Genomic DNA, 13,133 nt, shown 5'->3' with positions numbered 1-13,133 from the left:
GACGAAAATAGAAAACACAATATGCGTACATGCTGTGCGACACCAAAATAAACAGTATTTGACAATGCACTTCCAGTCGAGTGATTAGGGTTGGCAGATGACAAAAAAAATATCATCTCTAAGGTTTACAATACATTCAAACCCCCTAAACATTGATAGGTATTATCACGGTTAAATATTTTAACCCTTTTCAATATTGTCAATTAAATGTATTTTTAAACGATTTTCTTCCAGATTTGATTGACCCACAACGGTCATGTATTTTATTAATTATGAAAAATAATAGCAATTAAATGGCCGCCTCTGGACCTTCTGGAGCACCGATCCTTTCGATGATTTTTTTGTACATTTTAGACGGTATCTTGGCTATAACTTGGCGGATGTTGGTTTTTAGATGCTAAAATGTTTCGGGTTTGTCGGCGTAGACACGACTTGTAACCCTACTAAAAAAAATCCAACAGCGTTAAATCGCATGATCTTGGCGGCATAAAAAACGTGAAATAATGCGACATGGGAAATTTTCACGCAAAACATCTAACATTGCACCAGATGTGTGGAAAATTGTGCCGTCTTGTTGGAAACATATATCTTCCACGTCAATGTATTCGATTTTGTGACAGTCCGATCTTCATAGTATTAAAAAAATAAGGCCCAATGACGCCGCCTGACCACAATACGGTCCACTATCCATGGTCTCTGGGTTTTAGTTCTTATGTTATCCGGGTCTAGATGCAAAATGCGCCAGAGGGCGCAATAAGAAAAGCCAAAAAGCTGTGAACGCCGACGAATCGAAAATTCCGTGTATTCGGCCACACTTTCATTTATAGCAGCAATATTCTCGGTTGAACCTTAGCTTGTCTTCAACACTTCCAGTCAACTACGTTGCAAATTATTCGCTCAGTAGGACGATGAAATTGACCGTAATCTTTCCGTAAATTTTGACAACACAGAATTGTTACTTCTGTAGAACAATTGAACAATTTTAACGCGTTAAGGTGGTTAAGCGATCCATTTCGTAAATGTGCTGTTGCAAACTCACATTTGACACTTTGAATACGAGTGATTATTGACAGCTGTCTGATTAACAGCGCTGCAGCATAGAAAACTCGAATTGGATCATCATGTATATACACTCGGTAACGAACTTCAGCAGTTTCATACAAGCGATTTTTCGGACATGGATTTTATGTATATGTTTATATGTATGTTTTTGCTTGGGGTGGATCCAAATAGATTAATAAAAAGTCAAGGGGAATAGAGTTGTAAATCAAAATTTGTGTTCTAAATCACTACTTCACTGAACAATAATGTAAAAAATGTAATTCTAGGCGTTATTAGTATTTAGGAAAAGTCAGAAATTGCATGATTTTAAAGTGACTTACTACATTTTCCCGTGGTTTTCTATTGATTTATCATGCTCGAGCCGAGCAGCAAGAGAACTTAGAAACATATATTATCGCTTGCGGTCCATATTCAACATAGACCGGGATTAAGATGAAGAGCAGTTGAGTCATAATTGTTATAAATATGTACATAGCTCAGAAGGCGGGTTTTCAGAAGAGTATAAATATAACCATACTCGACATCAAAGTGCGAACAGCAAATAGCAAAACTTTTTTTATATTATTAGTACTATTTGTACATATATACATACATACATATGACGTTCTCTATGAGCTGCATTTATCTATTTGTTACAATGTTTTTGATAGTATATATGTATCTATTTACGACTTAATTGTTCATCACATAAATCCGTGAGATTAAAAAAGGCTAGGAAAACCAAAGAATTATAATAATCACTAATTCCGATCACTCAGACAATAAATAAACTTGAGAAAAATTGTGTTTAATCAGGTCCTATCGTGCCAGTTAGTTTTGCCTTTTTTCGTAGATACGTGGTATAGGCATAAGTTGGGGTGGAATAAGATGGGGGCGAATATATATTCTTAAAGGGCAACAGAGCAATCATTTAAAAGGGATTTCGTTCAATATAGTATACATATTTATATCAAGGGGTGGCCAAGAATATATGATATGGTGCGTAGTTCTAGTAAGAATTATTTCTTCTCTCGGAAAGTTCAAAAATCTTTAATACTATATTGAAGAAAAAAGTAAGATGTTTAAGATTTAACCTATGCTTTAATGTCTTATACTGTAAGGGATTATTTACAAGCATTGGTTTAAAACTATGATTCTGATAATACAAAAGTTTTTGTTACTAAATTCCCTGATCGATTCTTTATTCTTCCCAGACAATGCAACATATTAACAAGCATTTTCATTTATGTACTTCCAATTAGAGTCGTTCGTCCGCGGGCTAGTTTTTAGTCCGTCATCCCAATGTTTCGGCCCTGTATCGCCGACATTCCCACACATCCTCGCCTCAGACGACCCGTGGGCCACGAGCCCGGTTTCTTGCACGAGAGAAACCGGAACCGCGGGGTCCGCCGATTAGAGGAGCGGAGGACGAAGGACTTGCTCCGCCTGGAAAGGCAAGGATCCGCATCGCCGGCTATGACTAACCGCCACGTCTCTGGAACGTGATTTCGTGATGAAACGCGTGACCGGATAAGTCTCCTGCCTATTCAAAATACATACTGCATTAAGGCCAACGAACAGGAGCCTGCGAGGTGAGCACACACATACACAATGCACATGCTAAAACACAATAGCAAAAGAACAAAGATCGATTGACTCTTTGTTCTCCAGCCATGCCTACGAAAGAGCTTTCAACGAACGCCACGATTGACGTTGATTTAAAATCATTGCTTTTCCTGCTGCGAGAAATGAACGCTTAGTTAGAGGCAAAAGGGTTGCCAATTCGACGGTAGGTTATCCCTCAATCAGGTTATTCCGGTTTTTAATCATTGCATTCAGCGGTTCGAACGCAAGCACCGATCGTATGAAATCTCGTGCGTTCTAACTGTTAAATAACGTATGTCGTAATATTGCATATGATCGATTATCTGCCAATCTTTTTCACATAAGCTTTTGCAAATACGATTACCAGTATAATAATAGATAAATTACCCAAAACTATATTTTGATATACTTATTTTTTACATTCCATTACTTTTATTCTAGTAAAATATCAATTAAAAATCGCCGTTAACATTAAATTAATTATTTTTTAAGAGATCAGTAAACTTTAAATAATATCGAAAATAAACGTCCCGGAAATCAGGACACTCCCGAATTTAATACCCAAAATTTTCAAGAGGCAATCGTGCGATATATGATCGCGCATTTCGTGCAAGAGAATTGGACCTTTATGATTAATCAGCGTGGAAACCAGGCAGCAGTCGTAGTTCTTAGTGCGTTTTCTCGATTTATAGACAATAACTCTCAGTTGTAATGGTTTCGTCAGGGTTCGAAATAATGTAGTGGATTATATCGATCGCAGACCACCAGTCTCCGCAATTTTCTATAGTCGCCAAGGATCCACTTTTCGTTACACGTTACAATACGATCGAAACGTGGGTCGTTTTTATTACGTAAAAGAAGATCGGAACAAATATTGTAATAGCGTTTTTTTGTTTTCAATAATTTAGGACGACAACTGTCTATTAAGCTTTTTAATAGCTCGTATTTTTCGGGTCAGAATTTATATTAAAAGTTCAAAATACATTATTCAGAATATAAGATGGTCAAAATTGATATTAAATGGTTAGAATTTAAATTGGACTGGTCAGAATTTATATTAAATGGTAAAAATTATTTTGACATTTCGTTCTTTTCTGACCGTATTCTATTTTTATTCTAACCATTTCATATTGATTCTGAGTCTGACCCTGGATAATATAATTATGACTAGGCTGTTCATAAAATTGTTTTTTATTCTGACCATTTAATTTGTTGCCCTTTTTGAATTTTCCAGTTGTTTCAAGTGCCTCATTTTTGGACATGCTCTCGAATTGATAACATGTTCTTTGAAAACATGTTAGAATTCAAAAAACAAAAACCGATGATTAACCGATTCTACCAACTTATTTAAATTATCAGATTTTGTTATCGCTGCGCGGTTTAAATAAGCAGCTAAAAAACACGGGAAAATTTTCGAAGCGCGGTTGATATAAAGTATCATTTTTTTATAAAACTTTTATTGTTCAAGTTATTTTCTGAAGTAAATTTTCAATCTATAATTTAAAAATTTTGCCTTTGCTTCTGGTTAATTAATAAGAAATTATATAAATTAAATGGAAAACATTAAACTCATACTAAAGAATAAATCCATGTGAATGCTTTTGGATCATAAAAAAACAATTAATGATTGAATCTTATTCTTGGAAGCTTATGTTCATTATACAAACTTTTTGAAAGAGATGGTTTTAAATTTCTGAAAAGGCCAAAGAAATCTATTGTTCCGCCCACAATTGTCAGGTGTCTTGTCTATACAAAGAAGTGTTGCACAAATTCGTTTTAGTCTCCTCATGGACGATTTCAGCACAACTTTGCCAATTTTCTAGTTCTAAATAGCAGTTGTATCAAATATATATCCCAAAATATTTATTTGTAGAAATTTGAGAAACAATCGCTCAAATATTTATCGATAATTCGGGATTTATGACTATGAGTGTGTCGTAAATCGTTAATGAAACACTCCCCCATATAATGCACATATGGGTCTTGAAATCTCCCCTAAAAACACACACTTTTACCCCAATGGCATTATGAGGTGAGACTGGGGGAAGTGGAGTGCAAATTAAAATTGCATTTTTCCTGTTCTGGAAACGTGTACTATAACGACAACGAATAGATTGCGTTACTTTGAATACATTATGTCTCGAACCTTCCACAAGTCTAGCTGGAATTCACAAGTGTTATTAAATCATTTTGACAAATTCTAATTAAATATTTTCATATTTGCGGATATTGCAAAACTTCGGGTTTGCTCTGGTATGTTTCTAGCCCCTCGGTACATGCAATAAACTAACAATAACACAAATCATAACCAAAGAAACCAACTGCGCATGCGTCGCCAACCCTACATTTTCGATAAACGAATAAAACCGTCCCGCACCCGAAAAGTTCAAAAGTTCGAGCGATAAGTGTTAATTAAAATCCAACTGATCGTTTCCAACGCAAATCGGATAAAATATTGATTATTTTCATTAAACAAATCGATTTTCAAAACGCAACGGACGTTCTTTCAAACTTTTCTCGTAACCAAGTTACGATAGGGGTCGAGTCGAGCAGAAAGCGAAGCGAAAATAAACGTGCGCAACTTACTTGATGGAGCTGCGAGAGCCCTCTTCGATGGAAGTAAAGAATTTGGAAGAAGTCATGATGCTGCGAAAGGTCTGAGAAACGACGCACGAACGACGAACGAACAGGACGACTGATTCACAGTAACTACACCGCGGCCGCCAGATGGAAACACTGGGGTTGCAATTTTGGTCATAAGCTGTACAAATGCGACTATGAAAAAAAATATTCCAATACAATACAAATATTATTTTTAATTAAAATAATAATTTTAAAATACATTTATGAGGATAGTAGTAAACAAATATATAAAAATATGCATAAAAAAAATATTAAGTTTTTAATTGTAAATAAAAATTCAACTACAAAGTATACAAACATAAATATGTTTTACATTAAGACAGTAAATTCTGGCCATACAAATAGAAGCAATAAATTGCTTTTTAAAAATAGATACGTGTTGGATAGTTATCTCGAACAAATTTATGGTTAAAGTGGAAAGTCTGCTCAGATATCTTTTAATATAATCCTGATGATCTAGGTTCGAATTTGTTCATCTTTAGTGATTAGGCCGGAGTTTTACTGGTAGCGAGCTCAAACAAACACGAACTAAATAATAACTGAAACAAAATAGTATCAATTAAGACGGATGAATAGTTGTATTTTTAACAACTATTTTTTGATTGTGGAATAGTATTTTCTGATATCGGAAGAGTTTATATTCTGTTTAATTCAGCTCAATAATTTTTGTTAAAAAATGCAAAATTTCGCTTAACAGATATTTTTTTAATGTACAGTGGATTTTCAGGTGTAGACATACGAAATCGTTTGTAATTTCCAATATAAAAGTATTATATTTAGCGATTAATGAATCTTTACATGCTTGAATGGTAATAAATTTATTCCTCAGTAAAAATATTGTTAACTTTATAAAGGTGCTCAACATAAAAAGTTTTCGAATCACTGCTAACAATCAACGTATGTTGATTGTTAGCAGTCTTATAGGCTATACACAGTAGTAAGTCGTCTTAATAGGCCTTAGATTTTTGTGTATTTTCTCGATTTATTGCGACGAATACAAACGTCACGAAGGAAAGATACATTGAAGCTGTTCTGGCCTTATTTTCTTTTACACAAAGGGTTCCAAGGGCCCCGAAAAAATGACGATGTATTTTTGGTGAAAGCAAGGCCAAATCATACATAAAGTCTGAAACGGCAAAATTTTTAGTGTATCGTGTTGTTTAAAAACATATACTAGCCACACAGGTTAGAGCACTGTCTGGTACCTTCTCATGGACAGCCATGAATAAATATAATAAATTATTTATTTACTTGTGTATAATCATTTTTTCAGTATTTTATTTTACACTACAGGTGTTGATAACGGGGAGGGGATATTTAAAAAATATTTTCATTATTACAATTTTAATATGCAGCTAGGGCTGATTTTCAATAATATAGTATTTGTTAATAAATTAAAATTATATTAGCCGCAATAATGAAATCCATACTAGAGAATTGAGAGAGAGAGAGCGATATAGATATTTTCGCAAAATTCTGGTTGTTTATTCAGATGACCCGTTTGATTGTATTGAATAAAATATATTTGTTAAAATGAAAGAACAACGGTCGTCACGTTTGAACGTGACGCCAAACGTTGTTGCGCATTAGAGTGGTTTAATCGGTGCGGCAACACCGGTAATGGTGTGTTGCCATCCGCGGGTCGCGCGCGGCCCAGCCGGCGCGATGCTGAACCAAGTGGCCGTGGAGGCCCTCTACTCGGCCGCCTACGTCGAGAGTTATCTCGATTCGGTGGAGAATCTGCCCGACGACCTTCAGAGACACCTCACGCGCATGCGAGAGCTCGACGTCACCTACGGAGGTAATTTTCTGATGCGCCATCTTTACGGGACGCTGCCCCCCGACTCCGGGCCTTCCGGTCCCCGCGCCAAGTGGCGTTAGTCGTATTTTTTCAATTTCCACCTTGCGGCTCGAAACGCAGCTATGACGCTTCGCTCTCGCTTCCTTCTCGCTTCCTTCTCGCTTCCCGGTTCCGTTCCGTTCGATTTCGGGACGCCATGCCATATTTGGCCATCGCTGCCAGCGAACGATCCCACTTTCCGTTTGTTTGTATGGAAACATAAAATGTGCCCCGGTCTAACGAGTAACGAGTTTTTTTCCTAGACGCTCGCTAGATCGCCTTATCGACGTAAACATTGTAAGCTGATAAAAAATATTATTTATTTCAAAAAATAAATTGACTCTTTTATAATTACTTTAATATTATTTGCCGTCGCATATTGTCAATGATTTTTTTAAACAAATTTCAATAGAAACATCTGTTTCGTTTTTTCATTGATAATTAAAGGCACGAAACCGTATAGATTAATTTATTTTATTAATACCGATTCTATGAACATCTCTACATTACGATTCTGATTCATGAAGAACAATGGCATACTATGTATTCATCTATTTCTCCACAAAAGATTTTGCTATTTAAGGATAACTCCAATTTCAATACAATACAAAGTATATCGAAACAATTATTACGAAAACCAGGTTAATTCCTAACATATTTGCTTTTAACCCATTGAGCAGTATCGCCATACATGTATGATGTTTCACTGTTTTGAGATACCCCAGATTGTTATATGTTTACATATGTAACAAGAAATAATAAATAAAAAACATTTATATATATATATTTTTTTATATAGAAAATAGTACCAATAATTTTATAAAAAAATATCGAGATATTAAAAAAGTCACAAACACCGAGTACTATATAAAAAATATGTAAAACGAAATTTAATAATAGAAAAGTGTTAAAATTAATTATTAAAACATACCAATCAAAAGTAGTCAAATAAATTAATGCAATAAAACGTTGAGAATCACTGATTTTTCATAATTTACTATTCAAAGGGTTAATATTTGATTTATTTTTATTCACCTTTAGTAAAGGTAAGCTGATTACTAAATCAAGTATCTACACTTTATGTGTCAAAAATTGCTTATTTATGACATATAAGAGCAGATTTTTTTCTGAATACTATTCTAGCAACCCAGCTGATCGCGATAAACCTGTGCTTCTATTGTCTGGTTAGGTTTGAGTATTTATAAATAAACTATCCATCGTAGTTCAACCGTAAAGATAATGAGGCATTTTTATGCAACAGCTGCTTTAGTAACATTGTTTTATGTCCCTGGTTTGAATACAATATTGACTTTTTTTCTCCAGTGATTAAATGATTTAAAAATAGCGTCCCATGTTACATGTTCTTGTACATATATTATATTTGGATTTGCTTTGTTCGCTTATTTTAGTCTTTCTTGAAATTTTTTAGCCAACTTCGATATTTTCGAACATTCGAAACATCACCTATTGCATTGAACATGATTTGAATTGTGGTAGTTGTGGTCACGCATGTTTAATGATATATAATAACATCAGAATGTATCTTAATTTAGACTGTAGTCAGACTCACAAATTCTTCCAACAAGCTTTGTATTTTAATAAAAATAAATATCCGGGCAGCCAAAATATTTTTTATTCCATCAAAGACAAAGGCTATAGAACAATTTAAAAAATTTAAATTTCTCTTCTAGATGTAATAATAAATATCAAATTCTAACTGAAAGATGCCTTATCCACGATTAAACCTACATCCACTTGAAACGATTGGAATTTCTCAGTTGCGAATGATTTTATATCTGAAACATACTTGAATATGCAATACTGAACGCTTCATGTTTTCAAAAACACTACATCAAAGTATATAAGTAGGTAATTTTGTAGGTTCAGTTATTATACATCATTTCATATAATATGGTGATAATCTGTTGAGAATATAATAATATATAATATAAACAACTTTCTCAATAAAATAAAAATTTAGAGAAATCAATAAAATTACTGATTTGTGCATTGGAATTTTGAGAGTAAGTGTAAAACTTCAGTTCCAGGTTCGAAATTAAAAGAAGAGATATTTTAAAATGCACCTCATAATTTATAGTTGATATGCATCATAGCTAAGGTGACTTACCACTCATTGGTGTTCTTGAAAAATCATAAATAAGCATTGCCATTCAAGTAATGATTGTTTCGTTAATTTTAATGTATTATTTGTATGTTTCTGTAAATGTTGAAGTTGACTTGAAGATTATGCATATATGCAAAATGCACATATCTTTCATTTTAATTCAATTTATTTCAAAACTATTATAAGTATGAATCATTTTCTCATGTCTTTTATTCAATAATATGTAATAGTATTTGAATATTTTTTTAAATAAAAATAACATATTCATATTCCAGCACGATATATCAGTGGTGTAAGTTGGTAACTAATACCTGAAAAATTTGGGTTCATGTCTGGGAGATCAGAATTAGTGATTATTATATAATTATAATTCTGAACAATCATTATAGATTAGGTTTTCCTAGATTTTCCTAATCTCAAATCAATAGTGACGATTATTTAAAATAAAACTAAATAGTCCATAATAGTTATAAAAAAAACTCTAATAATGTGCTACTTCCGTTCATTGAAAAAAATCATATTTTTATTTTATTATTTGGAAATTAATTTTTGAAATTCTGATTCAGCTTTCCAAATACATTGTCAAAAAAAAAATCATAACTATCAAGTTTTAAATGATTAATTTAACATGTTTTTCGTTCCGACTGTTTTCGAGCCGTGCCAATTTGAAACTGATTTGACTCATTCATGGAAGTGTTTAATTAATTTTTTGTAATAATAAATGCATGCCTTCTGAAAAGGGTAAATTACAAAATTTACATAATTATTTAATTTTTTTCAGCTTGCCTTAGAGATGTGGACAATCATTTATGCAAAATATCCAGCAATGTGCCGTCCGCTAAGAGGAATCGAGCCATCACGAGGATAGAAAACAATCTCATTGCCGCACAAGAGTTAGGAGATGAAAAACTATTAGTTTTGCAACAGTTGCAAGATTTAATATTTCACAAAACCCGTCAATTAGAAATCGATAAACAAAACTTAGGTAAATTGCTTATAGTTCATCGTTAAAAACATTTCGCTCGAGTTCGCTCTAATTCAACAATTGTTTACAGTGTCGCATTTAGACTACGGCAATGGAGGACAATGCAAAGACGATTCCATATCGAACGATGCGGGATCGTCGGCTAAAGATTCCGTAGGCGATGCGATTCCGTCTAGAAATTCATCTCAACAAATCAGCAGCAACGGAGGGCAAAATTCCGGGCGGCCCTCGTCGCCTCTTCATAATTCGGAGCGAGAGCGAGACAGAGGAGACAAGGACAAAAGCGGTACTTTGAATTTATTATCGTCTGATACATTTTATTATTTTTCATTTTCACACATTACAAAAAAAAATCATTACAGTTAAATACATAGATTTTATATATTTTTTTATACACATATATATATTTATATAATTTATCTAATTAGGGGAGAGGGCTTCGAAACGTGCACGTCGCGGTAGAGCTGAAAATTGTAGCGGTAACGATGATAAAAATAATAGTAATGGAGGGAACGATAGAGATCAAAATAATACTTCAAACGCTTCTCCTTCTAACGAAACGCCTCAAAGGACCACAAATAATTCTAACAATACCAGCACCCATAAAAAGACGGCTGCTGGTAAAATCGGTAAAAATGCAATTTTGTTACATTTTAATAATCCGTACTCGAATGTCCTATTCGTAATCTATTATTATCCCTGATTAAAGATTTATGCATAAATTTTAGTTTATATATGAATGAATATCGATAAGTTGATGTTATATTTCGAAGAAATGTATAATTAACCATATTTTTAACGACGCAGGTACCGGTAAGAAGAAAAAGCGAAAGGCTCGACAGTCCGGCCAGGCTTCGCAGAGAGAAGATACGCCGCCGCCCGAGGAGCACGACGCTATCGATCCCGACGAGCCGACGTACTGTCTTTGCGTCCAAATATCTTACGGTGAAATGATTTTGTGCGACAACGATCTATGCCCGATCGAATGGTTTCACTTTTCGTGCGTGTCTCTTACGACGAAGCCGAAAGGCAAGTGGTTTTGCCCCATGTGCCGAGGAGAGAGACCTAATGTTATGAAACCGAAAGGACAGTTTCTCAAAGAACTAGAAAGATATAATAAAGAGAAAGAAGAAAATGCGTAACGTTGTAAAGTTGTAGTTATATCGTAAGACAGAAGTGTTTTCACTGATTTTTTTTTATCTGTACAAAACTATATTTTATTATTATATAATGTATATTTATGTAAGTTTCGATAATAAAATCAAGACATTTTGAATGTAATGTTATTGTTACGAGAGTAAAAATGTAATTGCATATTATTATTATTATGACGAAAAATGTTTTTTTTTTAATTTTATTTTTCAATCTCATATCTTGTTATTACGTGTTATAACTTACTAACATGAATGAACACTCATATATTGGCCTTAAAAACATGTCGAAGGTACTTTATGCGATCGCTTTTTGGCGGGTCTCCAAAATCTATGTGTGATTAAGTTATTTTGACTGTGTTGAATCAGATGCACATTGTTTATGTTGCTTGTACTCCAGTGTTAATATTTTAATAATAAAATGAACTAGACTTTTACTTTTGTTGTATATATCTCTACTTATATCATCAGCGACGAGCCTCAATAAACTGTACAATTTATTTTGAAAGATGATAACAGCTACAAAATAAAATTTAAAGATAATAAAGTGATATTTAAAATTATTTATTTATTGTCTTTTTGTATTATAAAATGATTTTTTTTTCTATCAGTGATATACAATATTGCTATATTTTTTAATAATTGATAGTATGCAATACTTGGTTGTTCAATTATTCTAACATTAACATGTTCATCTTTTTTTATTGTGATAGATAATAATTTTACCAAAAATTATCAAGAAACATAATTGCTGCAATAAACTTATTAAAAAATCGATTATAATTTGTTATCAGTGTATTTTTTAGTGGTTATTGTAACTTTGTAACAAAAAAAAATATTGTAGTGTAATTTTTTCATTAATAACCGATTAATTCGTCACTGATGGTATAAATTGTTATAAAATTGTGTGTATGTAATATTATCATAGTATCAGTCTCATCTCAAAATCATGCTTTAAAAAAGATAAATAATAGGCTTGAAAATTTATTTATATATATTTATTTTAAATTACCTTCTTTGTTCATCATCGTGCAATTAAGTAAAACTTCCTAAAATAAATAATACATTTCTATAAAATATTAAGAGTTTGTTTACTTCACTATCCCGATATATATATTTATCAAAAGTGTTCTAATAAATAAGTTTCATACATAAAACAAAACATTATCATAAAACTTAAAAAAGAGATCATAGAATCCGATATGCAAATATATATATATACACGCTGAGTATATATACACATTTATAAATGCAATTTTAATACAGAAATATGGCCAAATACTTGAGTAGAAAATGTTTTAAAAAACATTAAAAATTGACCATAAGTTTATTTTTGTCAGTCGTCAGATAAGAATACAAATAATAATTTTAAGATACTCTTAGACAAAAGATATGTTCGATGGTTTTTGTTATTCCATTTTTAACTATACATATACAAATTTATTACCAAAACTATGGTTTTTCAAATTAAATGGCAAAATATATTCGACTAGACAATCATATAAAATATACGTATGAACTATTTTCTTAATCGAATAAGAAAATGTGAAATCTCAATACATTTCTAATTTGATACGTTTAATTTTGAAAGATAAAGATTTCGCCGACATATTGCGAAAATTAACAAACACTCATAATATGGCTATTTTTGGCAAGACCTGAATATGAAAAGAACGCACATTTTATTACTTTAACCTATTTACACACACTAGAACTAAATAAAATCATCTTTTATACAAGCCA

General features: G+C 32.6%; 2 protein-coding genes across 2 annotated transcripts in view; one reads left to right on the top strand and one right to left on the bottom strand.

Moving 5' to 3' along the window:
• Positions 1-5,359, bottom strand: part of Jupiter (microtubule-associated protein Jupiter) — a 102,526-nt gene extending 97,167 nt beyond the window's left edge. The window contains exon 1 of the mRNA XM_088204543.1: positions 5,233-5,359. Within this exon, the coding sequence (XP_088060669.1) occupies positions 5,233-5,288 (56 nt within the window). The 5' untranslated portion in view covers positions 5,289-5,359. The remainder of the gene's footprint in view (positions 1-5,232) is intronic.
• A 1,549-nt stretch (positions 5,360-6,908) lies between these two features.
• LOC148226457 (inhibitor of growth protein 1) lies at positions 6,909-11,954 on the top strand. Its single transcript, XM_088204536.1, has 5 exons — positions 6,909-7,090; positions 10,036-10,239; positions 10,310-10,525; positions 10,668-10,868; positions 11,047-11,954. The coding sequence occupies exons 1-5, from the start codon at positions 6,910-6,912 to the stop codon at positions 11,379-11,381; spliced, it is 1,137 nt and encodes a 378-aa protein (XP_088060662.1). The 5' UTR covers position 6,909; the 3' UTR covers positions 11,382-11,954.
• The last annotated feature ends 1,179 nt before the right edge of the window (positions 11,955-13,133 follow it).

Source organism: Plectrocnemia conspersa, unplaced genomic scaffold, assembly GCF_051122295.1.
Source record: "Plectrocnemia conspersa isolate PC_06_02 unplaced genomic scaffold, ASM5112229v1 ptg000014l, whole genome shotgun sequence".
Classification (NCBI taxonomy): Eukaryota; Metazoa; Arthropoda; class Insecta; order Trichoptera; family Polycentropodidae; genus Plectrocnemia; species Plectrocnemia conspersa.
Note: the sequence above shows the minus strand (reverse complement) of the source record. Positions and strands in the feature narration are given on the sequence as shown.

Excerpts from the sequence above, each read along its gene's own strand:
- LOC148226457 (XM_088204536.1), top strand. The coding sequence starts at position 6,910 with ATGGTGTGTTGCCATCCGCGGGTCGCGCGCGGCCCAGCCGGCGCGATG. Across the intron at positions 7,091-10,035 it reads GCTCGACGTCACCTACGGAG|CTTGCCTTAGAGATGTGGAC; the intron begins GTAATTTTCTGA and ends AATTTTTTTCAG. Across the intron at positions 10,526-10,667 it reads AGGAGACAAGGACAAAAGCG|GGGAGAGGGCTTCGAAACGT; the intron begins GTACTTTGAATT and ends TTATCTAATTAG.